General features: G+C 42.8%; 1 protein-coding gene across 4 annotated transcripts in view; it reads right to left on the minus strand.

Moving 5' to 3' along the window:
- Positions 1–1,238: 1,238 nt before the first annotated feature.
- Positions 1,239–26,867, minus strand: part of STAT3 (signal transducer and activator of transcription 3) — a 52,085-nt gene continuing 26,456 nt past the window's right edge. The window contains exons 2-24 of one of the 4 annotated variants that reach the window (XM_090292582.1): positions 24,608–24,758; positions 23,573–23,717; positions 22,965–23,063; positions 19,764–19,859; positions 19,523–19,604; positions 19,229–19,323; positions 18,909–19,060; positions 17,119–17,277; positions 16,874–16,966; positions 15,978–16,037; positions 12,754–12,783; positions 12,560–12,653; positions 12,407–12,454; positions 10,487–10,570; positions 9,604–9,702; positions 9,332–9,467; positions 8,517–8,569; positions 8,204–8,298; positions 7,943–8,082; positions 7,249–7,458; positions 4,306–4,348; positions 3,905–4,017; positions 1,239–3,323 (exon numbers count right to left, since the gene is read on the minus strand). In XM_090292582.1, the coding sequence (XP_090148708.1) occupies positions 3,268–3,323; positions 3,905–4,017; positions 4,306–4,348; positions 7,249–7,458; positions 7,943–8,082; positions 8,204–8,298; positions 8,517–8,569; positions 9,332–9,467; positions 9,604–9,702; positions 10,487–10,570; positions 12,407–12,454; positions 12,560–12,653; positions 12,754–12,783; positions 15,978–16,037; positions 16,874–16,966; positions 17,119–17,277; positions 18,909–19,060; positions 19,229–19,323; positions 19,523–19,604; positions 19,764–19,859; positions 22,965–23,063; positions 23,573–23,717; positions 24,608–24,735 (2,310 nt within the window). In that variant the 5' untranslated portion in view covers positions 24,736–24,758 and the 3' untranslated portion in view covers positions 1,239–3,267. Of the gene's footprint in view, positions 3,324–3,904; positions 4,018–4,305; positions 4,349–7,245; positions 7,459–7,942; positions 8,083–8,203; positions 8,299–8,516; positions 8,570–9,331; positions 9,468–9,603; positions 9,703–10,486; positions 10,571–12,406; positions 12,455–12,559; positions 12,654–12,753; positions 12,784–15,977; positions 16,038–16,873; positions 16,967–17,118; positions 17,278–18,908; positions 19,061–19,228; positions 19,324–19,522; positions 19,605–19,763; positions 19,860–22,964; positions 23,064–23,572; positions 23,718–24,607; positions 24,759–26,867 lie in introns of all 4 variants that reach the window. The other 3 variants (XM_090292581.1, XM_090292584.1, XM_090292583.1) reach the window with 3 other exon arrangements.

Below are 26,867 nucleotides of genomic sequence, written 5' to 3' on the forward strand. Positions count from 1 at the left end.
GTCTTTTGTACTTTGTACATAGGCCACTCATTTGTGAAAAGTGTTTTTGAATAAAATATTTTTTTCAGAAAACTGCTTGTGTGGCTGGCTCCTGGTTGGGGAGCCCTGGCGGCGTTTCGTTCCTTCCGTCCTAATGCTGTCATGTGTAGCCTGAAGCTACAACTCTGCTCCTTGTCTGTGTTTTAAGGGAGCTGACCCCCCTGGAACACTGTCCACGCTTCTCAGAAGACTAAATAGCTAGGACTCGAGGTCTTGGGAAAAGATGGGGCAGGAATCCCTGGGGAAAAGGGCACACAAGGAGCAGAAAGAACTGTGGCTGCTGCCGTGAGCAATCTCGAAGCTGGCAGCTGCAGGCCAGGGCCAAGAGGCCTCAACCCTCCTGGGGCCAGCGTCACAGGAGGGCCTCACAAGTCTCTCTTCCCACACACCAGCAGGGGGCACTGTCCTGCTGCCACTGTGTCCTGAAAGGGTCAGCCAGAGAGCAGCCGAGGATGGTGTCCCCACTTGGACCCCTCTGGCACCAAGGTCCAGGGGCTGTCACTGGGGCCCCCTTGGGGGAAGGAGAGAGCGAGGAGCTGCCAATGAGGTTTCTTCAGAGCTCAAAGTGAGGGAAGAAGGGCTGGCAGCTCGCCCCAGGAGGCGCAGGGGCCCAGAGCGGGGTGCTGGGGGTGGGCGGGGAGGGAAGCAGCCACCAGCCTCGCCTGAGCATAACTAATCTCGCTTCCATCTCTGCAGGGGAAGGCGGCTCGTATCTTATACTCCTGCTCAGATCAGCTCCGTGGGACTCGGCACAGGGGAGGGGGTGGGAGAGCCGAGTGGGTGCCTATGTCTGTGGATTATTGAGCTTGTCCCCCCTGAGTGACTGAAGAGTAAGTGATAATGGACCAACTGTGGAAGGGGAGGCCTTGGGGGTGGCCTTAGGTAGCTTATCAGACCCCAGACAGGAGGCCCAGCTTGCAAAGGCCCCTGGAGGGAGGAGGCAGGAAGGAAGAGAGGGAGGGGAGGCCTCCACCCTGACACCTTTGTTCCAAGGAATATGACCCCTGGCTCTTTGAGTGACCCCTTACCTGGAATCTGGTGACTAACATGAGTTGGGGAGGGTAGCTCAGTGCCCCAGAAGTCAGGAATGACACACTCCAGTAACCAGCCCAGAAGCAGGGCCACCACCTCCTCTCCAGACTCAGGCTTGTCCTGTGTATAAGGAACCTCCACCAGCCAGAGACAGAGCTACCACGCTATTAGATAGGTCCTATATATTTTTATTTCTGGGAGTTGAAGTAGATACAGCAATATACAAAAACAAAAACAAAAAACAAAAAAATACCCAACAATAATATAAATTTTTACACTATGAAGTATACATTGGAATTTGATGCAGTGGCCAGGGCAGCAGCTTACAAACCACTGTGGAAGTAGGTTAAGCAGTTGATGGGAACCCCTCGGGTGGGCAGGGGTCGGGCGGGGCAGACAATGGGGAGAAAATGGGCGGGTTCTGGATGACTTGGTTCTTGAAGGGAGCGGCCAAACCAAGTCTCAGCTCCTCTCAGAACTTTGCTACAATCAGAGTTAAACCCAGATACGAATGCTACCTCAAAGCCCTGAACTTTACAGTATCTGCTCCAGAGAAGCCCAGATCCTTGCCCCAGGCCCCTCTGATCTAAATCTCTTCTCGTTTTATGAGTCAAGCTTATTATGAACAAGAGTGTGGCTGGAGAGGGCAGAGCTCTGTACTACCTGTCAATCATTTCTAGGTAGGAGGACAGGATGGCCAAGGGCAACCCTTGTTTGTCTTGGAGAGAAGGTCCTTATCCCCATACTTCAGAAACTGGCTAATTTGGATATAACAAATAGCATTCTACAGCAACTGATCAAATAATACAAAGTGGTTTTGGATCACCCACTACAGCCATGCCTCTGGGCCAGAGAAGGCCCCAATATCAAAGACCACTCTCAAGCTCCTAAGTGTTCTGAAGCGTACAGTAAATCTGACCTTGTTTTGCCTCATCTGTGGGGCCCCAATGGACAGGAGATAGTCCCCAGTGTTGGGAGCAAGCTGGGTGCACACTCCCTCACACAGGGACAGACGGAGTCTACCAGTAAGCCTTTGCCTCTGCGTTAGCCAAGTGAAGAAGTAATTTACAGGTGCTGTGGGCAATCACCAAGAAACTGGGATAAGAACCACATTCCCTGAGCTCAACCAGACCCTTGGTTGGGGCCCCACAGTCTGAGTCATGCTCAGCCTGTAACTTTTCCCCTTATTCCAGGAAGTCCTGAGACCAGGATTCCTAAAGCAAACAGGGCAAGGGACCTTTGGACATGGCCAGGAGCCACGCCACAGAGGGCTCGGTGGACCAGGGGAAGGAAAGAGAGCCTTCTCGTTTCTTATAAGGCATCCACAGAACCCCTGGGCTCTGGAACAGGGGCACAAGTCCAGGAGGAATGGGACAGGTTATAAGCACCCCACTGCCCAGGCTTACCTACTAATAGGCCAAACATAAAAGGGAAAATAAAAACTCTGTTTAAAAAATAAAAAGTCTAGAATGTTTAGGTGCTCCTCCAACCTTCCTATTGCAAAACCAAAGGCCAAGCCACAGCTCCAGATGTCTTTGAAAGGTTGGCTCTGAAGCCTGTTTCAGGGTTTATATAAAGTATCAGCCTAAAGAGAGCTGAATGCCTAAAGCACCAAGAAGGCTATTAACTGAGTTTTCTTAAATACAGAAAAGGCTATGCTGATACAGTGTTTTTTGCCCTTTAATTATTATTTTTTAATTTAAAAAGAAACCTAGGAGCTTTGAAAGTTCTCTCTTTTATGTGGACAGTAGCAAGTTCAAAAGTGCAATGCCAGGATTTGCAGCTAGAGGCAGCCTGTGGCATTAGCGTACAGAAACGGGCAGAGGGATGCCGCTGGCGCCAGGAGGCACTTGTCTAACAACAAGCTGCTGAGAAAGGAGGGCAGGGGAGCAAAAAATAAACCCAAAACAAAACATTTCCTTTTTCTCCTTCTTGCCACCCCTTCCACATCCCCTGATCACAGTCTCAGAAAAACGCTTTCTTATTTGCATTTAGATAAAAGCATATCACCCACATTCATTCATTTCTCTATTTGAAAAAAGTGCCCAGATTGCTCAAAGATAGCAGAAGTAGGAGATTAAAACAAGTCTGGAACCACAGAGTTAGGAGTTCAGATGCTCTGGGGCTCGGCTGTCTAAGGGGTGGAGCCCAGATAGGTGCCTCTGTCATCTCTCTGCAGCTTCGGTCCTCGGCGCCTCACATGGGGGAGGTAGCGCACTCTGAGGTCAGCTCCATGTCGAATGTGAGGGACTCTGGAGGGACAGACAGGGAGAGCTGGTTCGGTTGCCTGAGCCCTTCGGCTGGCAGGGCACACACCCCTAGCCCTTTTGGGGGACAGAGGCTTGGCCACCTCTGCTATCAAGTGTCCTGCCCCTACGGCCAAGACCGGTCTTGCCCTCTGGAAGGGTGCAGCCCCCTCCGGCCGTAAGTCATTCCCAGCTCTGGGAGTTTAAAGAAGACCCAGGGCTGCCCAGTTGAAGGCCGCAGCCTGGAGCCAGAGGCAACTAGTCCGAAGCGAGAGGCGCTGTAGCTACAAACCCCCAGCAGATTTCAAAGGCCCAATGCAAGAAAACCACATTCATTTTTCTTAGTCACTGAAGGGATAGTAATTTGGATTTATTGGGTCAAATAAAAAATATTAAAATTAACCTCACCCGTTTCCTTTCACTGTTTTTAATGTGGCTACTGGAAAGTTTACACTTACACGTGTGGCGCAGCCCATGTCTGGTGGAGAGTGCCGGTCAAGGGCCCCTTTTACAATCCGTGTGACACAGGAAGTCACACAGGAGGACCAACTTCCCTCTCAGGGACAGCCTGCCAACTGAATACTCACCAAACTGCCCTCCTGCTGAGGGTTCAGCACCTTCACCATTATTTCCAAACTGCATCAATGAATCTAAAGTGCGGGGGGACATCGGCAGGTCAATGGTATTGCTGCAGGTCGTTCTGTAGGAAATGGGGAGCAGCAGGAGGGCAAAGGGCCGGGTTGACAAGACACAATGGATAAAAAAAAAAAAAAAAAAGAACAAAACACACACACACAAGCCATCAAACTCTGGTCTCCAACAGAAAAATAAAAACTCAAGCTTTTTAAAGACACAAGGTCACTCTGAGTTCTAAACAGAGTCCAGGGCCTTCCAACCCTTCACAGGACAACTCTCACCCGGTGTCCCATCCCCAGGGGGACCGAGGACATTAGAAATGAAGGCAAAATTGGGAAAGGAAGTCACTTACGGTGTCACACAGATAAACTTGGTCTTCAGGTAGGGGGCGGCACCTGGGAAGAGGAAAACGGGGCTTACTGATGGTGACCCCATTCTGGTACCTGGCAGGGGGAAGCCAGCTGCCTCACCAGGCTGACCTGAAACTCACTCCACCCTTGAGCAGAGACTGTTTTGAGGCTGCCCATCCTCGCTGTACACTAGGATGTTTTAGGTGCTTGCAGCTTAGAAGGAAGTTCAATTCTTTCCATAAAGCTTTCCTTAACTACAGAGACTTTTCAGCATACCCTTGTCCATCCTGAGCCCAGAGTAATGCCAGCCTTGTGTTCATATTTCCCTGGATTGTGTAAACACTTAACTGCCGGGATGTGGTCTGAGGTAGTGCGCTGGCCGGGTCGTATCTCTCAGATGACTTCTCTACAAGCAGGAGCAGAGCTTTGTAGTCTGGGCATCCTGTTCAGATGCCAATGCCACCAAGTCTTTAAGAGAACATGAAGCCTCTAATGCTTGTGGTTCCAAAGCCAAGGGTTACACCTTTTATTCCTATTGGCACTAATCTGCCTCTATTACATTTTTAGGTGAGAGTATTAGAAACTTTCCAGCTGGAGAACTACATCACACAAAAAGCAGCCTTTCTATAAAAGGAAAATGTTCGCGGTGCAGTACAATGGACTCTGGACTGGAAAACAGGAGGCCTGGGTATATTCAATAGCCAAGAGCCTGGGGCAAGACACTTAATCTCTCGTGTATAAAATAAATGGGAGGGGGAAGAAGAAGGTGCCCACTTCTGTCATTTATAATTCTTGTCCTATAGACATGTGAGAATTGAAATAAATGAATTTTAGGTGGTAAATGCTCACACTAAGAGGCCAAGGAACCCTGGAGGTATTGGCATGAAATCTGGGGGTTCAGGTGAACAGATCATGTAGGAGGCCTGGGTACAGTGAGGTGGGTTGACAGAAGTACATTTATAAAGCTAGGGCCTTATACAGAAACTGAGGAATCAAGAAGTATGATGACAATCTGAGAAAAGGCATTGCCAAGGGGTCCTTAAATCCCTGCCATCTAAGTTTAATTTTGGCCAAGAAATAGATTCATTCAGTGCAGAATCCAAAGAAGCTACGGAGGCAGGGTTCTGGTGCCTTAGAACTCCATTTGGCCAGACCTGAGGGGAGCTGACGCCCACGACAGAAAAGGGTTTCATTCCCCAGTGATCAAGGCAGCTGAGAAAAACAGCTTCAGCCTGGGATGAAACGGTAGAAGCACAGGAGAGCTAAGACTAAAAGCTGATTTATGGCTCCCAACAAGGTTGTAAATATACTTTATCCAATTTGTAAGGTAAGGGACTTGTCATTTCTAAGAGGGGTCTCTCTCCCAAAACCATAAGGAAATACTGTGTGGACTTACGGAGAAGCAGGGAGGAAGGGAGAGTCCTGGAAAGACAATCTATGTCTGAGAGATAATACCACCTTCGTGACTGGAGTAGAAAGGAAATGGTCAGAGACCCATCTCCCTGAAGACACCCATGTTACCAGAGGGTGCCATACACTCTGCCCACCCCACATGCCCTCGTGACCCCACCTCCAGGCTCACCAGACAGAGCCCCTCCCTGCACACTGTTCACACTTGCCTCCCCACAAGGCAGGCAAAACACTCAAGTGATCCGTTCCTTTTTTGTGACTGGCATTTTGCCCCTCAGGAAACACAGATATCTCCAGGCAGGAAAGGACCTTGCCTCCCTGTCACACAGGAGGGCTAGATGGTCATGGAGGGCACAGCCTCCGATTGGGAACGTGGATCTTGAAAGCATAATGAGTCGAAGGACCAGCACATGGACCTAATTGTCCTCTGCAGAGGGAACAAAGAGCAGTATGACTGGGGCTGATAAACAGATCTCCCAACTGAAACACAACATGGAAAGAGAGATAAGTAGCAGACAGGAAGTGAGAGTTAAACTCTTCTAGAATATGAACAAAGCTCAAAACCAGAACAAGGAGAAAAGGAAAGTCAATTGTCAACTAGCTCAAATTCTCTCCTCCAATTCCTCCTCTTTCCACCCCAAGAAATTCTTCAGAGGGAATTCCTATGAAGAAGTGGGAGGGAAGCTGGTGAGTTTGTGTGTGAGCTATTTGTACAAAAACCATCTTTTCTAAATCAACTGGGGCAGGGCAGCTAACCTCAAAGGATTATGTGAGTTAAGCCACTATTGACTCCGTGATTAAGAAAAGTTAAATGAAAACAAAAATGGCAAATCATAGATTCCTCATCAGGATCTGAACAGGGAACCCAGAGAGTCGAAAGCTGAAATGCTGATGGGAACAGACTAGAAGGGCTCCGTCCCTCCACACGGATGACAGTTTTGATGTCCAATAATTTGCGTATTACTTACATGAACACACTTACAAACATCTTATTTTCAATAGCTACACATTCTAAATACCAAATGCCACACCTTTCCTACCAGTTACCATCTAGCCTTTCCATCACCGCTCTCCCCGACTTTGCTTTCAAACCCGGCTCCAGGGCTGCTAACACTCATTTCCCCCCAGAGAGCCTTCCTTCATCCCACTTGAGGCTGCCAACATTGTTCAGCAATGGGGAAAGGAAATAAGCCAGACTGAAGCCTGGGTCACACACCTTCCAGGATCTACTCTGTGAGAAGCACTCGGCTGCCTGGGCATCCTCTACTGAAGAATTCTGTCCTCGCTTTCGCTCCACAGTGATTTGGGTATGTCTGGGGGGTGCACATGACCCCTGCGGGGCAGAGACTAGTGGCTCTGAGCGCTCTCCTCTCTCTAACCCATCAGGCACCCCTAAAGCACTCACTACAAAGTTCTCTCCCATAAAGAGGAAGAAAGATCACTGGTTCTTCAGGCAATCACCTGTCTGTTCTCCAAGGACCCTACCATTTCCCACTTTTCCCCAGGAATGCCTGACGTGGAAAATCAACAACTACCTGGGTCAGCCTCAGGATGCTCCTGGCTCTCTGGCCGACAGTATTTCCCAAACGCCTCCTCTTTAGGAATGTCGGGGTAGAGATAGACCAATGGAGACACCAGGATATTGGTGGCATCCATGATCTTATAGCCCATGATGATTTCTGCAAACGACATGTTGTTCAGCTGCTGCTTCGTATATGGTTCCACCGACTGGATCTGCGTCTTACCTGTCATGGGATATAGGAAGGGAAGATAATAGTACTATGGTGAGGTAACCTCTGAGAAAACTACCTGATTTAGTGTTCCTTGTGACGGAAAGACTTAGCCCAACCTAGCATTTGAGACCCTGGACATCCTGCCCAGTCTCCTGGCACTGCAGATACGTTCAACAGGCTACCCAGCTGGGTCACAGGTAATACTCTTAAATAACTATTTGCATAAGATATATTAACAGGGTAGGTAAGAAAGAAGATGAAGACTAAAACTTAAATTGCAAATTTCTTGGCCAATATTAGCCCCTGGAGCAAGCAAAACAAAATTGGCAAACTAATCCTTCAGCTGAAAGAATTTAGAAAAAAGAAGTCACCCAAGTGTGTTTTCCAAGACGCAGGCAGGAGGTGCAAGGCCATCTCTTCCCACTAGGGGGCAGTGGGAAACTAGCAGCAGCCATGGCAACAGCGGCAATGGAGTTGGGGGAGCAGCCAAGCTTACCGCTGATGTCTTTCTCTACCCACGTGAAGGTGACGCCTCCTTCTTTGCTGCTTTCACTGAATCTTAGCAGGAAGGTGCCTGGGGGCTTAGTGCTCAAGATGGCCCTCTCCCGTTCCTTGCTGATAAAGCCCATTATGTACCTGGAGCCAAAGAGGAACAGCAAGAAGGTTTGGATTGGAGGGGTCCCAGCCACTGGCCTGCTGACAGGGCAGTGACTTGTTACACCTCTGTACTCTGCCAGACACAAGAGTGTCAACCTACCCTTCATTCCAAAGGGCCAGAATGTACTTTTTCACCAGGTCAATGATATTGTCCAGCCAGACCCAGAAGGAAAAGCCCTTGCCAGCCATGTTTTCCTGGAGAAAAGAATAATGGGAAAGCCAAGTCTACCACCACCCTAGTTTTTCCCTTCCTACAGGCTCAGTGCCACCAACATCCCCAGGCCTTTCTGCCATCAGGCAGGTCCTATTGGCTGCTGGACTAAGAGTGCCCTCCATGCCAACCGTACCGGTGAGCATCACCTCCTACACCTACCCCTTAAAGGTGATGGCAAGGAGTTAACAAGATTGCTTACTTTGCAAAATTTAGCCCATGTGATCTGACACCCAGAATAGTTCACACCAGGTCCTGAAGAAAAAAAGAATAAAGTAATGTAATTTCCAGCTTTGAATGAAGATCTTATTTGTTAAAACAGAACACACATTCATATGCATTCGTCTACAACGGGCTATGAAAACACTGGTTCTCGTGTATTGGAAGGCTGGCACCATGAGCATACATGCCCACACACCCCCTTCCCACACCCACACACTCAGCCCCATCATTTGATCCCCTTAGTCCGCAGGCTGTTGCTTAGCCCAGCAGAGGTAGTAGATAATGTATTAAGAACCCCCCCTCCCCGCTTTTCCCGAGCCTTGTGTGGTGGCACGGGGACCAGCAGCACACACTAACAAGCTGACAGCTGGTATTGAAGGGTCACATTTAGTGACAGCACAGGACAAAGCTACTCATAGCCCAGGTAGCACATAAAATATTCTACTAAAATTTTTTTCCAGGGAAAAAAATTAAAAACAAACCTCCAGTTTATTGAAGAAATGGACAGGGATGTCAAGTCTATAGCTCTACTTTCTAACATGCACTTAATATATCATCCTAAGATTCGACGGAGTAGTACCCTGGGAGAGTAATGGAGATACCACCAAGAGAAGAGAAATCTGCCTCCCGCCTCATAAGAATGGGTACCGGGAGGCAAACTTCCCCACCTGCAGGAGCATGCATTTTCTGGCCCCAACACAGAGCCTCGCTCAGTAAACTTTCTTAAACAAAGAGCGCCATAAGACAGGTTCGTTTTCTGAGGAGTGCGGGAGGGAAAAGAGGGAAAACACCAACCTAGGAGTTTCTCTGCCAGTGTGGTCAACTGCTCGATGCTCAACCCTCGCTTCGTGGTGGAAGAGAACTGCCAGCTTAGCACCTCAGCCACTTGATCCCAGGTTCCAATTGGGGGCTTCGTGAAAAAGTTCACATTCTGTTGAAAGTAACACAGTGGATCATTTAGATGAGAGGGCAGTGCCTGAGGACCTGCGCAAGGCACCGCAACAATCTCTGGACAGCAAGGCGTTAGGAGAGAAGGCAGGTTTCCTTCTGGAGGACAAGGCACTGACCTTGGGGTTGTTGGTCAGCATGTTGTACCACAGGATGGACGCCCAGGCATTTGGCATCTGACAGATGTTGGAAATCACCACCACTGGCAAGGAGTGGGTCTGTGGAATAAGTGGAACATGAGTTGGGGAGCTAGAAGGCCTTCTTGGCTTCAAAAATCTCTTCATCCGTATCTCTGGGATTCGGAACAAAAGGCCATGCTGTAAACCACACCCCACTGCCACCGGAGTAGAACTAAGAGGGGGGAATGCTGGCTGGAGGGGCGGGGTGCTGGGCAAAGAGGGGCAAAGGGAAAAAAAATGGGACAACTGTAATAGCATAATCAATAAAACATACTTTAAAAAAAGAATGCTGAACACAGGCTACAGGAGACTCAGGTTGTTGTCCGACTATAACTAGGCATTTGTAAAATCTGACTTGCTTAAAGCTGGACTCACAGTCACAGATGTTTCAAGAACAGAAGCTGTATCTGCCCAGTAAACAGGCAGGTCCCAGAAATCAAAGACTAGGACTCCTGCTTTTTCAGGTGTATCTTTTATTTAAAGATCAAGAAGGTTGGGAAAAGAGAATGCAAAGGCCAGGATTTTCTGTATACTAAAACATCAGCTATTTAAATAGTGTTTTGCCCAAACTTTAGAAATTAGCTATCATCAATTGCTAAATACAGATTTTCACATCAAGTTTGCTTAAAACTGAGTATACATGTATCTTCTAAGCAGCCAAACAATACTATCCTCTTGGATATTAAAGATTTTTTTTGAAGAAAAATAAACACAGTGCCTAACAAAGAGTCATCATTCTATCTTCTGTAGTAAAAATCCCATCGAGAAGTTCTTGTCCTGACCTTTGCATGCAGTGCTATCCCCATTCTGTGGCAGTACTCACCTCTAGGTCAATCTTGAGCCCTTGGTGATACACCTCAGTCTCAAAGGTGATCAGGTGCAGCTCCTCGGTCACAATCAGGGAGGCCTACAATATCAAGAAGGACATTTAGTACTAACAGCCAAAGAGGAGCATGACATGCCAGAGCCACAGTGCACTTAGAAGGGTAATCCACCAGATGGCCACGAACAAACTGCCAGGGCCACAATTCTACACATGTTTCTTCCACACTAAGACTCTCCAATGCTACAACCCTCACCCTGATCTTTTACTGAGTTTCATAATGTTACAGACAGCCAATAGGTCATTTATAAGATGGGTAAGACACAAAGAATAACAAAATAATGAATGCCTGTGTACCCACCACCCAGTTTAAGGAAAAGACCATTACCACTGAGATTCTCTGGGTGTCCCTCCCCAAATCCACCCTGTCCCTCCCTGCTCAGGTGTAACTGCTATTTTCTTTTGGGTTTATCATTTCCTAGCTTTATAATTATGGTTTTACCATAATTATATCTCTAAACAGTATATATATTATTATCTTAGATGTTGTGAACCTTATACATGGAATCATATGCTATGCATTCTTTGGTGACTCACTTTTTGCATCCTTGTGGTTGTATGCATTAGCAATTTATTCATCTTCACTGCTGCATAGTATTCCATCATATGGCTACACCACAAATCATTTACTCATTCTTGTGTAGATGGGTATTTATGTGACTTGCATTTAGGGCTTATCATCAGGCTGCTGTTACATTTTGTACATGTCTCCTGGGACACATGTGCAAAGATTTCTCTATTATTAAATCCCAGGAGTAGCACTGCTGACTTATAAGGTATATTCATTTTATGATGCCAAATTGTTCTCCAACGCGACTCCAACAATTTACACTCCCACCAGCAGCAGCAACCTTATTTGAACAAGAGTTACCAATGAATTCTAAGAAACAGAATTTCAATTCATTTTAAAATATTCTTTTTCTGATTATAAAAGTAATGTGTTCAGTTTAAAATGCAAATAATAGAGAGACAGTATAGAGTAGCCTCAGATACTAATAGCAGCACAAATACATAAGCACTACCTGGTGGACAGTCCTCTAGAATTGTTTAATGCATACATGAACATGCAAAAAACAATGTAGTATATTTTTAAATGAATATACCAATACACTACTTGGATTATTTTGCATCTTGCTTTTTTATAAACAAACATTTTTCAATATCATTACAAATAAACTACTTCACTCTTTATTGTCAAGCATTATAAATCCTTTTTTTTTTTTTTTAAGACCTGCTACATTTTAGAGAGGAGGGAAAAATGGCTCAGGGACAAATATTAGAGAAAGAACAGTGTGTCACAATTCTTAAAAAATAATAAAAACTAGATTTGGTCACATTTACCTATTTTTCTTAAAGTTTATTCTTGACACTAAGAATCCAATACTCTGAATCAATGGGAGGCAGAGAAAAAATAAGGGAGATAAACAACAGATAGGTTTTGCTCTTTTCCTTTTTAAAACTGTTTAACTCAGCTTTGTTACAATCTTCTATCCCACATCAGTGAGAAAAATGTCATAAAAAAAAGGAGCCAAGCAGCGCCAGCTGGCAGGAGCTGGAAGAGGAATCTGGAAAGCCCCAGGCCAGGTGGCAGGCTTCTTTTCTACTGAATGGGTGTGGGTACCGCAGCAGGGGACTTTCCACTCCTACTAATGGAGAGCTAAGTCCTGGGACAATCAAGGAAATGCTCCAAGCCAGAGAACTCGTGGCACATATGACTTCTGATCATGTCATTTTGGCCATAGTGACTTCTCTGAATGACTCTGGTTAAAACTGCAGGTTGGTGCCTATAATTCTAGGCCCTTTTTCTCTCCTCCTCAAAGAAAACCCTCCCAGCTGGCTTTCATCCCCAATAAAACTTACGTCACAATTGGCTCGGCCCCCGTTACCACATCTTTGCTCTCTCAGGGTCTGTAAGAAAAGCAAAGAGCACCTCTGTCACGTGAGGCTGTCCCCTCACCCTCTCTCTCTGCCAGAGGCCCTTGGAGAAGGGGAGCCCAGGTTTCTCCTGCATACCAAGTGTTTGAATTCTGCAGAGAGGCTGCCGTTGTTGGATTCTTCCATGTTCATGACTTTCGTGTTTGTGCCCAGAATGTTAAATTTCCGGGATCTGTATCACAGGAGAAAAACCAACAACGTAAGTGGACTGAGTGGCCAGAGGGCAAAGTTAGACTAAACAGGACAAAAGGAAGCCTCTAGGCTGAACTCACCCTCTGAGAGCTGCTACATCCCCAGAGTCTCTGTTAAGAACACAAACCAGTGTTAATAAAACAGGCCCTGTGTTTCTTTAAAAAAATCTACTTTGAACACCTGTAATTTACTCTGATAGAAAAACTGCTGCGCTGCTGGGAATTTCTATAAGTTAGTCACATTTTATATGTGAAATATAACAAGCCTGTATATGCTTCAGTAGTAGACACAGCTCGTTCCCTACCCAACACCTACTGCACCCTTCTAACTAAACTTGGATCCTGATCATTACATCCATCGGAACACAGCATGCCCAGTGCCGAGGTCCAGGGGTGAGGACATGACCTACATCGTCTCAATCAGACGAGAAAGGAATTATATCCAGGGCTGGATTTATTAATACATTCTAGAGCTTCAGCTGAACATGAGCAAGGAAGCATATGGTCTTTACTACAAGCAACTATGTTGCAACCCAGAAGGGAACCTTGGAATGTGGGTGATGCTTATGATAACAGAGAAGAGACAGGAGATTCTGGGTCCTTGATGTCATAAATGAGTCACTAATCTCACCATCAGGAACTTAACCTAACTCTGTATTTCCAGTTATACTGTGTCGCAAACTTCCTTATTATTTAAGTCACATGGATTTTCTGTAAGGATTTACTATTACCTGTAACTGGGAGCGTCCCATTTGACATACTATTCCAGTGTGTCCACTGTCCTTTAACCCTATGTTTTTAATATAAGGCCTTCTTATATAGTCACATTTCTTGGTCTTTTCCTTTTTATCATTTTATACCATTTTGAAAGTCTTTCTCCATTGCTACATATTCACTTACATTTTTAGAATAATAGTTACTATTTATTAAATAGTGCATTCCAAGTGGGTTTATAGATTAAAAGGGATCAATTTTTAAACCATTCAGAAGTATATATCACATTTTAGAACTTTAGAGTTTGCATTATCAGGAAAGTCTCCCTATTTCTAATCTATCTTTTTTAAAAAAACAATCTTTTTGTATAACAGCTTTGATGTACAATGGATGAACAATAAACTGTACTATTTAAAATGTACAGTTTGATATGGATGTAAGTGTATACACTATATACACTTGTCAAGACATCAGCTCAATCGAGACAATGAACATGTCTTTCATTTCCAAAGTTTCCCCATACCTATTTGCACTCCATTTCCCAATCCCACACTCTACCCCACCCCTATCCCTAGGCACCACTGATCTGTTTTCAGTCACTATAGATAATTGCATTTCTAGAATTTCACATAAATGGAAACATAGAGTATGTACTTTTGTTTTAATCTAGATTCTTTCACTCGGCATAATTATTTTGAGATTTATTCATTTCCTTTTTGTTGGTTAGTGATATTCTACTCTATAGATATACCACAAATTGATTTATTCATTCACCTGTTAATAGACATTTATCTATGAATGGACATTTGTGTACAACCCTTTGTGTGGTTACATGCTTTCATTTTTCTTGGGTTAATACCTAGGAATGGAAAGTTTGGGTCATGGGGTAGGCATATGTTTAATTTTTAGGAAACTGACAAACTGTTTTCTAAAATGGTTTTACCATTTTGCCATTTTACCACCATTATAATATACAATCACTTATGCTTTTAAGATACTTTTGTTTAAACACATAAATAAATCTGTAATTTATTCTCATGGACAGTAAAACTAACTTCTCACTCAGATCCTCCAATATCAAGTTGTGAGATATCATTATTTCCTTACATAAACCTGAGATCTATTTCTGGACTTAGCATTTTGTTGCAATGATCAGTCTATTCCTGTCCTAGTAACATACTCATTTAGTAACTGAAACTTTGCAATACATTTTATTATCTGCTAGGGAAATTTCATACCATCCCCCATTACTTTATTTTTTTAAAATGTTTTTGAAAGTAGAATGGTGGTTGCCAGGGGTTGGGATGAGAGGGAAATAGGGATTTGTTGATCAATGAATATAGTTTTGATTTTTCAAGATGAAAAGGTTCTGGAGATCTGTTGCAGAACAATGTGAAAACTACTGAACTGTATACACTTAAAAATACTTAGGCTGGTAAATTTTATGTTAAATTTTTAAAAATCATAATTTAAAATAAATAAATTCATTTTTTATAAAAGCTATTTGTGCTTATTTTTTTCCATCTAAGATAAAACTTGAAAAGCGAGTCAAGAGTTTACAAAATATCATAGGTAAAATCTTATTTGCATTTTGGTTGGTGCTGTCTTAGCTGAAAAGAATCAACACCCTTATAATAAAATTAGAAGTCTACAATCCAGAAATACAAATTGTCTCATCACTTTTTACAATATCCCTTTCTCACTGAAATGTCTTCTTTAAATAAATTTTAAACATTTGTTAAACTGATCACAATATATTTTTACTTTTTTTGTTGCTTTATGGTGAGATCATTTTTCTATTATAATTTCTAACAGGTTAATGCTAACATATGGTTGACATTATTAATTTTTGCTTACTTACTTTTTAAATTATTAAACCTACCACCTTCCTCAAGTCCCTTATTTCATTAGTAATTATTTTCCAGTTTATCCTAATGAAATTTCTAAATAATTATATTACCTAAAAATAAAAATAAATTTAATACATTTTCTCTTTTATATTTTTTAATTGATTTGAGAGGGAGAAAGGAAAAAAGAGAGAAAAATACATCGATTTGTTGTTCTACTTATTCACGCACTCAATGGTTGATTCTTGCATGTGCCAACCAAAGAATCGAACACGCAACCTTGGCATATCAGGACAATGCTCTAACCAACTGAGATACCTAGCCAGGGCCATTTTCTATTTTCTAATCTCTTTAAAAGCTATGTGCATTTTAACATTGGAAAGGTATTGTCAAATATCGAAAATTATCCTATCACGGTGAAGTGTAGAACAACTAAAAATATCCATTTTCCTCATATAGTCTCAATTTTATATAATATGCATAAATTACATTTACAAGTAAAAAATTAAAGAAAAAGAGGGGCTCAAAATCACAATAGCAATCACAACTCAAATCTGTACCACTAGCTTTGTGGTTTTATTCAGGCACGTAAATGACAACGTACTGCAAGTCTTATGAAGATTTTTGTTCAAAAAAAAACAAAGATCTCTGAATAGAGATAAAGTCTCTTAAGTTCATATGATGTTTGTCGAAGTTTTCATTTCTGTCATTTGAGAAAAAGAAAGCAAGCTAAGAAGTACTTACTTGTCAATGCACACTTTAATTTTAAGCTGATAATTTAACTCAGGGAATTTGACCAGCAATCTATTACAAAAAAAGAAGAAAAAAAAGTTTATGAGCAAAGAAAAAAATCCAATTAAAAACAAAAAACATCAGAAGGCTCCCCCAGCAAGTTCTAGCTAAAGAAATATGGAATGCATAACTCTTCATTTAAAGAGGTTAATAAATGACAATCCCAAATTCCTCTTCCTGCCGGTACTTTCTTTGATATTAAGTTAAGCATCACCCCTTTAGGCCAAAGGTACTGAAAAAAAAAGCCCAAGAAGTAAGAACTTGGACAAAGTTGTGGAAGATTCACCAAAGGATAATAAAAGCCATTACAGGAATACGTGCTCTGCAGCTGGTTTTCTTTCTATTAAACCTGAAACCTAACACCAAACCAAGTTTCTAAGTGGGAAATTTCACTGCAGAAGGGCAAACCCCAGCATACCTGTCTGACTTGAGTGTGAAAGTAACACTCCACCCTGCAGGCCCACCACCCACTTGCCCTGTGGCCCCCCTTAGCTTCTACATCACCAAGCCTTCCCCTTTCCCTTAAAACCCTCAGGGAAAAGGACGCTCAAAGAACAGAAAGCAACCAGTATTATTCTGCGCCTTCGGCAGGGCAGAGGGAAACACTGTGTTCTCAGCCTGCAGGACTGGAATCATAGGAATATGCCCCGGTAACCTCAAAAAGATGACTGTCCCTTTGCTTTTGTCAGAAGAAACAAAGAGGAAGTAGACATTACGCCAACAAATTCCATACCCGCCACAGTGCTGCCTGAGATGCCTGTGAAGAAAAACCCTGGCCACCACTGGTGCTCTTGTCATGAGAACATGCCTCCATAAAATAGCTACCAAAAGTAGAAGTGATGGCCCACCTGACTTTAGTAGTAAACTGGACGCCGGTCTTGATGACTAAGGGCCGGTCAGGGTGCATGGGCATGCAGGGCTGCCGCTCCACCACAAAGGCACTGAAAGGGAGAGAGGGCAGGCAGCAGCTCACACAACATGCAGCGGGCCGGCCTCCACCCCGTGCCTCAGGAGTGAGCCAGCCTCTCATTTAAAGATGCGATCGGTTGCAGGGGGATGGTGATGGGGGGAAGGGACAAGGATTCTAAGTTACCTTTTCATTAAGTTTCTAAAGAGCTCCACAATTCTCTCCTCCAGCATTGGCCGATGCTGTACAATAGGGTCCCCTTTGTAGGATACTTTCTGCTGTAACTCCTCCAGTTTCTTAATTTGTTGGCGGGTCTGAAGTTGAGATTCTGCTAATGAGGTTATCCTGCCATTAAATAAAGAAGTTACCAGTAACCTAAGGGCGGGTACAGGGGTAAATGAGAGGGGAAGGGACTACCATAGATGTAAACACTGCTATGTAGTCCTCTAAAATAAGAAAGGGGGACTTTTTTTATTGTGGTAAAATACACATTATATAAAATTTACCATTTGTAGGCATACAATTAAGCAGCATTAAATAAGAAAAGGGGGAATTTGTTCTGCATTAAATAAGAAAAGGGGACTTTATTTTGCCTTTTTAAAAGTCCCTAGTATTTTACATTTCAAAGAGGGAGTTAGGCATCGGAGAAGAAGTGTCAAAACTTATGCTACTATATTTAAGAGTTATCATTGGAAAGTGAAAAGCAATAGAACCCATATATGGAGAATGTGAAATATGGAATTTGGTACTCACATTTTAATTCTAACTTATCCTTGTACCAAAATGTGAGGACTGGAAAAAGAGGAGGTAAGACAACCCAAAAAGATGGGTTCGAGTTAGCTCTGCCATTCACTCTCTGTACAACACTGGCCAAGTCCCTTCACCATTGTGGGGCTTAATGTCCCCTTGCATGAGAGAAGGCCTTTCCCCATCAGCTTTCAAAGGATCAAAGGATATGACATTATGTTTCAAAATATTGATAGCATGCACATAGAAAAAGTGGACAGGGAGACAAAGGCTGATTAAGTCTGTCCCCAAGAATAGAAAATATTAGTGTCTCTCCTTGATGGCCTACCGCTAGTTTAATAAAGACTAAAAGACCTCAGAAGAGAAAAGATGCAGGGGGCATGGCCAGGGATGGGACAGGGCAGCTGACGAGACTTCTGAGCTCCCCAACTCCTTTCTGGCACTTACATTCTCCCATTCCCAGAAGTTAAGCTTTTTTGTTCCCTGATCAGAAAGCACTTAAAATCGCTTTCAGTAAATTAACAAAACTCAGGGTTAGTAGGAAGAGGAACAAATAGGCATTCTCACATAGAGGTGCCTCAAATTTCTAATTTCATGCTCTGTGTATCTGGGTTTCTCATCATGTCAAGTTTCTCCTAGTTTATTTAAGCTGGTGCCACCCATTCCTTATTGGGCTTTGCATATCAAGGGCGCTCATAAGATGTGCTGGCTGGATGAATGTGTAAAAGAGCAGATTACAGAAGAGCTTATAAAGAACAATTCCACTAATGTGAAAATGTTCAGATTTCTATATTTATATGTATACATACAATAACAGCTTTCTAGAGTGATGGTCTCCAAAATCTTAACTGTAGGTACTTCTGAATAATTCAATTTTAAGACTTTTCTTCTCTTTATTAATTTTCTGGATTTGAACTTTTTTCCCTTATAAAGAGCATGTGTCATTTTAGATGATTAAAGTAACTAAAATTTAATATTTAGTCTGATAAATACAGTTAAACCAAAAAATTTAAGTTGTAAAACAGATTTAAAATATACTAATATAAATATATTTTTATTTTTAAAAAACTATCCAAATAAACTGAAAGCTTTAACTCTTAGAACCATATTTGACTATGTAAAAGTCCCCACCTTTGAGATACAATACCAACTCTTTGGGCCTGCAATTATAACCATAATTTAGCACAGCTTTCTAAAAAGAAAGGAAAAACTTCTCTTTCATCTCTTACCAGTTTTCTAGACGATCCAGGCAGATGTTGGGAGGGCCTCCAATGCAAGCAATCTGTTGCCGCCTCTTCCAGTCAGCTAGCTCTTCATCCGTGAGAGTTTTCTGCACATACTCCATAGCTGACAAAAGCCCCGCCAACTCACTCACAATGCTCTGGTTGGAAACCAAAACAAAGTCAGAAAACATTTCCTCAGACTGTCTCTAACCACATGCTGTAGTCAGTTCCAGAGAAGGAACTTAGAAACCAGGCAGGTTCTGCCAGGAGATGCAGAGATACCACGGGTGAGGAGACACGCAGGGGGCATAGTCCCATGCTCTTACTCGCCGCATCTGGTCCAGCGCCGTTAGCATCTGTTCTAGCTGCTGCATCTTCTGCCTGGTCACTGACTGGTTATTTCCATTCAGATCTTGCATGTCTGTAAAGGAAGGAGGAAAAACTTCTTGACCTGAGGGAACATTCCAATCCTTAGTACCTAGGCTCTCTTAAGCAACAGTAGTCCCTAAGAACACACCCCCGCAAAGTCTGAACAGGGTCGAGACAAATAATTCCTGAAACTCAAGTAACACAAACTCACTTTCCACAGGAGATTTTTACTACCCCTAATATTCACTTGCCTCCTTGACTCTTGAGGGTTTTATAGTTGAAATCAAAGTCATCCTGGAGGTTCTCTACCACTTTCATTTTCTGTTCTAGATCCTGTTAAAACAAACATAAACAAAAGTAGAAAATAGTTCCCTGGGGAAATGGAAAAGAAAGTCTTTGAGAAGAATGAAAACAAAGCCAAAACTCCAAAAAAGATACGGGCAGAACCCACAGGCAAGGTCCCCAAGGGACACTTTCCCTGCCGTACTTTACCTGTACTCGCTTCCGAACATCCTGTAGGTGCTGCTCCAGCATCTGCTGCTTCTCTGTCACCACGGCAGCTGTGGGGTGGTTGGCCTGGCCCCCTTGCTACCAAAAAAGGGAGTTGACACATGTGAATGCAAGAAAAACAGGGAGAAAAATACCTCTGTCCAGTCTCCATCCCACCCCACTCCCCTTCCCGTTTGGCCTGAGATGCTGCTGCCGTTGTGAGACAAACGGAAACAGAAGCGGTGCGCCAGGGGTTGTAGCGGGCAGTTCTGCAGCAGCTGGCACTCTCCAGGTGCCGTCGGTGTGACGTCAAGGAGCTCCCACATGGTTTTATCTGTGTCCTCGGCTTTTTATCCCCAGGTCATACTATAAACCTACTCTGTGTATTGCACTGGGAAACCACATGTTGAGCTAAGACATGGTCCCTACCTTCTAAAAGCTCATTCTAGGTATGTATGCAAAAAATTCCAGAACATTTTACCACAGCAGATTTGGGATGCCTATTTATTTATTTCCATTTTTTAAAATTGTTGTTCTATTACAGTTGTCCCATTTTTTCCCCCATTACTCTCTGGATGCCTAGTTAAATGTATGTAGTGTCCAATACACTTCTGTGGGATAATAAAAAACTATTCTATCCCATGGTGAAATGCCATAGCAAGAGACTGTATCTTGGGATAGAAAGCTGGTACCTTAAAAAGGTCAAATACCACATGAAACTTGAAAATTATAAGTTTTGTCAAAGTAATAGGATATTGTCTGATTTAAAAAAAAAAACAAAAACACACACACATAAAAGCTGTGGTGATCAAGACAGTGTGGTACTAGGATAGGACAGAGATATCAGCCAGTGGAACAGAAGTGAGAGCCCAGGAAACACATTGTACACCCAGTGCTCCAAGTTAGAAATTTCCCAGTTGTCTTTGATTTCAGTCAACAAATGCTCCTGGCTCTGTATCCATAATCTCAGGTTGCTCTAGTGCTCCTGGCTCAGTTTCAACCCCAACTGCTGATATTTTTGCCTCTGAGCTCTGTACACTAACAGAAGTCTCCAAAATAGATCTAAACATGGCCAGTTTTAGAGGGGGCCGTTCTCTCCCTTTCCCACGGGCCCTACCCAAGTGCACAGAATGCAAACTTCCTTTAGAAGTTTTGAGCAGGCTACTTCCATCCCTACTTGTTCTCGTCATAGGGGTGACTCATTTGATTGGTGAGATTGAGAGAACGACTACACCCAGGTCTTCAAAGAAGCCAGCACTCAAGCCAGTGCCTCCTTCCACTCTGTGCCTTCCTAAGGCGCACCCAGGGCAGAGTGAGGGCCTGGGCTCTAGAAGTAGTTCTGGAGGCCGATCCCTCTGTGTCCAGCAGGTGTGAGTCTATGGTCTCTGAAGGTCCCTATGGATGGTTGGGGAAACCTGCTCTATAAACCCTTTCTCTCCATCTCAGGATCTGACTCAGGGGGCAGGCATCAGAAAGCCTATGGTTACCCACCCAAGCCACATTTGCCAGCCTTGTTTTACCAACAATACAGCAGATATTTTAGTCTGTATTTGACTCCCATTCTATTTCTCGATTGGTATTGCACTTAATTGTCACCTACAGAAACCTGCCTCTAATTCCTTTGCGAACTATTGTCTACCACCTCTTCCAGGTATAAACATCTCAGCTCAGCACAAACAGATGTCTCACACAATCTCATTAAACAACTTAAACCCCCCCTCCCTGTGCTTCAGTCACCCCAAACCACCCACTCTTTCCCGCACACAGACGTTTTCACACTCTACTTCCCCACACGCTGTCCACTCAGCCAGGCATGTGTTTCTGCCCAAGCACACCTGAACTCATTCACCTTCAAACTCAGTGCAGTTTTTTGTTCTCCCGGGTAACATTATTCAACTTCCCTAGGCAAAATGACTCACATCCTCCTGTACGTTCTTCTCACATTGAGTGTTTGTGTACCTATATCCCAGCTAGACTGAGAGTCCTGATAGCAGGGATCATGTCTGCTCGTCTCCCTATCTCCTTGTGCTTTACACATAAAAGACACCTAAGAAATGCCAGGTGATGTAAACAGAGAAAATAACAGTGAGGCCTGGGTTGAGGCCTCTCATATCCAACTGGTAGCTCTATGTTGGGGGCTGCAAACTTTCTAAGGGCAAGGTGGCAAATAGCGTTGGTTTCGTGGGTCATGTAGTCTCTGTCACACTATGTGTCTCATTCCTGCCACTGTAGTACAAAAGCAGCCACAGACAATGCACATATGAAAGTGTGTGCTGTGTTCTAAAAAAACTTCATTTAGCCCTGACCAGTGTGGCTCAGTGGGTTGGGTATCGTTCTGTGAAGCGAAAGGTCGCCGGTTTGATTCCCGGTCAGGGTGCAAGCCTAGGTTGTGGGATCAGTCCCAGCCAGGGTGCTTACGAGAGGAACCAATAGATGTTTTCCTCTCACATTGATGTTTCTCTCCCTCTTTTTCTCCCATCCTTCTCCTCTCTCTAGAAATAAATAAATGAAATCTTTTTTAAAAAATAAATGACAATTTATAAAAACAGACAGCCTAGAAATCTATCACAGAGAACTCAAAGCATGACTATATAAAGATATATAAAGAGGGACATTGCAGCAGTATTCATAATGGAAAATAACAGAATGAAGTGAATGTCTATTGAAGGGGGAACAACTGAGTAAATTGCAGCAGCTCTATAGCACAGACTGTAATGCAGCAGATAAAAAAAGTGAGTTAGCTTTATATTACTTGACTTAGAAGGATTTACATTATATAGTATTAAATGAAAAAAGCAAGATGAAGGAAAGTAAATCCATTTAAATATAATGTGTGTGTGTTTTATATAGTTTATATATGAGCCTTGAGAATGCTATGAAGGCATATATACCAGTCTCTTAATGTTGGTTTCTTAGGAAGAAACAATAGAGGGGGGGAGTGAATTTCAAAATTTAAAAAAAACTTTACTTATACTTTTCTGTAATGTTTTGAATTTTTTAAGGGGAAGAATGCACTATATACTCAGGAAGAAATAAGAGTCATTTTCAACGTACAAAATTTAAAAATCCAAAACACCCGCTAAACACCCACTTTTACCCTGGAGGGCTGTGTACACCCTAATGACCATGTAAGAGCAAGCACATCTTTGTATACAGGAAGGGAAGCACATCTCCAACAGCATGGAGCTTCTCCCCAGGTCTCACCTGGGCTGCAGTGGCTGCGGTCTGGAGAAGGCGGGACTCTTCCCACAGGCACCGGGCCACAATTCGGGCAATCTCCATCGGCTTCTCAAGATACCTGCTCTATAAGTAGGAAAGAAGGAAAATGATAAGCAGTGGTAGTCTAAGGAGATGTGGACCGAACTTTGCTGACTTAGAGCTAAATTCCTCAATTGAGCATAACATTTACTACATGAAACAACAAGACACGGGCCTCAAAGCCTGGCTGCAATCAGCGGGAGCCGAGGGGCGGAAGAGAAGAAAGGCAGTCATGGTGAACGGTACTACGGTGAGAGAAGCATATCCTCTGATTGTTCAGACAGTCTGCTACCCTGGTCTTATAGGGAAGTGACGCACTATGATCCAGAGAATTCAATTATGGCCAAACCTTTAACATAAAAGTGTGCATCATCTTCCTCTGAGGGCACCTGGCCACAATCAGGTAATCATGTTCATGGGTGAGCATACAAAGATTTGAAAAAAGGCTAATTATGACTTCTTTGATAGGTTCTCATTATTTAGCCAAATGAGAAAAGAAATACTTCCAGGAAAGAAAATTAAAACCCTTCTGCTGGTTCAGTTTCTCATCACACCTGAAGGAACTGCTTGATTCTCCGTAGATTGTGCTGATAGAGAACATTTGATTCTTGTAGGAAGCGGCTATACTGCTGGTCAATCTCACCCAAGAGATTATGAAACACCAAAGTGGCATGTGATTCTTTGCTGGCCGCATATGCCCTAGGAGAAGGAAGAATAATAAAGAGGGGTTCTGAAACCTACACACATCACCATCAATGGGGGAAAAACCCAGGCAAAGGAGGGGAAAAAAACACAGGCAAGCCCAATACTTTCACCCACTCATCATTTTAGATTTAACTTGCTCAGCAACAATAACTATCAGCAACTTAATAATTATAAATATTATTCTAGATACTATTAGCCTCTGTCATAGTCTATACTTAAAAAATATTTGCATGGACTGATATGCTGTTTTGCTTTAAATTCTCAGTCAAGTCTGTGGTCAGATTACTAGTAGCAAAGGAGCAATCCCAGAGTAGGATGGCCTATCTCCAGCAGCTCTGAATCAACTCTCTGCACCTTCTCCAAATTCTGGAAAAGCTAGGTCACAGGCCTGAATTAAACCAAAATTAATAGTTGAATCTGAACTCGTTAAAGTGAAGGAAATAGTTGCTGGAATTTTGTGCCATCATCTCCTCTATGCACCAGTCTAGTTCTCTCACTCTGTGTCTCTTTCCTTTAATTAAAGGGGAATCAGAAGCAAGGACCCAAACTTCTACCCATGACAGGATTCTCATTCAGATAAAAATATATCTGTGGCACACAAAGAAGATCTCACCAAGTTAGTGAGATCCAAATCAGACCTGGAAACATCTACTAGCAAGCAGGCTGTCTGATGTGCCAAAAGTCAGTTGCCAGTGTGTGCTTCTAACACAGAAAATGTTTATACAGGACGAAGACTGCCTCTTTATCTCCTGATCTCTTTTACCCCGTCACCTGTATGCATACGTTTTTCAATGAAATAGCACAGAGTTAAGCTAGAGCAGATCATGCTTCTTGATGCAACAGTCCAAAACCCAACAATTTGGAGTTTCTCAAGAAGGACTTACCAATCTTGACTCTCAATCCAAGGGGCCAGAAACTGTCGCAGCTCCATCGGGAAGCTGTCACTGTACAGCTGATGGAGCTGCTCCAGGTACCGTGTGTCGAGCTGCTGTAGCTGATTCCATTGGGCCATCCTGCTGCAATCAGAGGTCCCAACTGTAAACCAAAGGGTTCATATGGTCACTACAAGCCCCAGTAGGGTAAACAATCTAGAAATACCCTATCTACCCAACACAGGCGTCAGGTCTGTGATTAGGGATAAAAGATACTTTGGAAAGGATCCTGCATGTCTCTCCTGGTTTAGAAGAACACACACACATTCACAATCTCTACTTCTGGAACCACATCACAGCTACTTCTAAACTAGATGACAATATGGGCACAATGCCAAGTTCTATAATTATCTACCAGAGGTATGTGAAGTTGAAAAGTTACTTCCAGAATTCCATTTCCTCATCTATAAAATAGAGATCATTAATTCCGACACCCTAGTGCTGCTGAGATAATATTTCTAAAGCCCCAGCTCAGTGCCTAGCTTACAACAGATGCTCAACAGGTGTCAGTTCCTTTCTTTCCACCATACACCCCTTCTAAGTGTACTGGGAAGTACAGAGAGTAAACTGGAACTAAGACCAAAACGTAGGGTGTGGAGGTTCAGGGAAGACAGAGAGCTAACTCTAAAACTACAGGTTTAAGAATATAAGCAAGGTTCTGCCTAGGATCCTCCCACTCAACAAAAAGTAATTTTGTCCTACAAATTTCTCTGTCTGAGAAGAGAGAGAAGAGAAGCTAAATACCAGGTATACATGTTATCCTCAAGTTAATGAATACGCCAGGGAAATGTTCAGGTATGAGAAAATAACCCAGCTAACCACCTTTAGTTCTCTTTCTGAATAGCAACACCAACCAAGTAGCCTTAAGAAGTTGTAAAAATAACTGTGAGTAATAACCAAAGACTAAGGTATGTACACATCAAAGTATATTGAGATGGTTCTCCAGGACAGTGAGAACTTTTCATGAAAGACCGAATGCATACAAACACATACACTTAACTGGACTTCTCGATTTATTTATTTCTCAGAGCAGGCTACATACTACATGCTAAGGCACGGTAACCATGGTGTGTATTACCTTCACCAAGAAATCAAAGGTCACTAGAACTCTCACAATATTTGTATTAGAGCCAAGTTAAAATCTGCCTCAGGCTAAAAGCATCAGGATCTGCCTTATGTTTCTCAGGATCTGATCTGCATAGAAAAGTGTATATTATGCCAATTTATGTTGATTCTACTGCAATTCAAATGTACTGAAACTAAACCTGCCATATGGTAGCCACTACCCACATGTGGCTATTGGACACTTGAAATGTGGCTGGTTCAAACTGAGATAAGCTTTACGTGTAAAATATACACTGGATTTTGAAGATTTAGTAAAATAAAAAAAGGTAAAATATCTCATTAATATTGAAATGATGTTTTGGATATATTAGGTAAACAAAGATGTATCATTAAAATGAATTTCACCCATTCCTTTTCACTTCTTTTACTATAGCTACTAGCAACTTTAACATTACATATGTGACTTGCATTCTGCTTTTACTGAACACCACTGCTATTATGAAAACAGAAAGCTGTGGCTCTTCTAACAAATGATCCAAAGAAACAGACACCTACTTTTCAAAATATACTCCAGTGTTATAAATTGCTTATCTTGGATACAAATTAGAGCCATTGCAGCCTGCTCCCTGAAATTCTAATGTAAAACCATAAAGCAACATTCCATTATACCTGATCAGTTATAGATTAACATTGAGGTCATTCATGAATATTTGCATTTCCAAACTAATATACCATTAACAAATTAAAAGTTGTTGAAAATTGTCCAATTCATTTATAGTCCATAACTCAATGGGTTTTTGTTGTTGTTTCAGTTTTAGTTGGGATTTTAGTAAATTGCACAGTAATTGTGCTATTTCTTAAACCAGAAACCAGATGTTTCCATAAAAATTAAAGCACCAAAAATAACTCATGTTATGTTCTACTTCTTAGTCTAATCACTGTAGGTACTATTGTAATACTTATTTTATTTATATATATATGATTATAAATTAAAGCCAAAGAGCAGATAGCGTTTTCAAGGAGGACATGGGCAGAGTCAGATAGTGACCTCTTTACTGGCTGCTTTGCTACAAACCATATTTAACCAACAGGGGCCCCAGAGCAATCAGACCAAATATTCTTCACAAGAAAAGCATATCCCTGAGAG

This window comes from Furipterus horrens, unplaced genomic scaffold (genome assembly GCF_987537825.1).
Source record: "Furipterus horrens unplaced genomic scaffold, mFurHor1.1.pri manual_scaffold_11, whole genome shotgun sequence".
NCBI classification, from domain to species: domain Eukaryota; kingdom Metazoa; phylum Chordata; class Mammalia; order Chiroptera; family Furipteridae; genus Furipterus; species Furipterus horrens.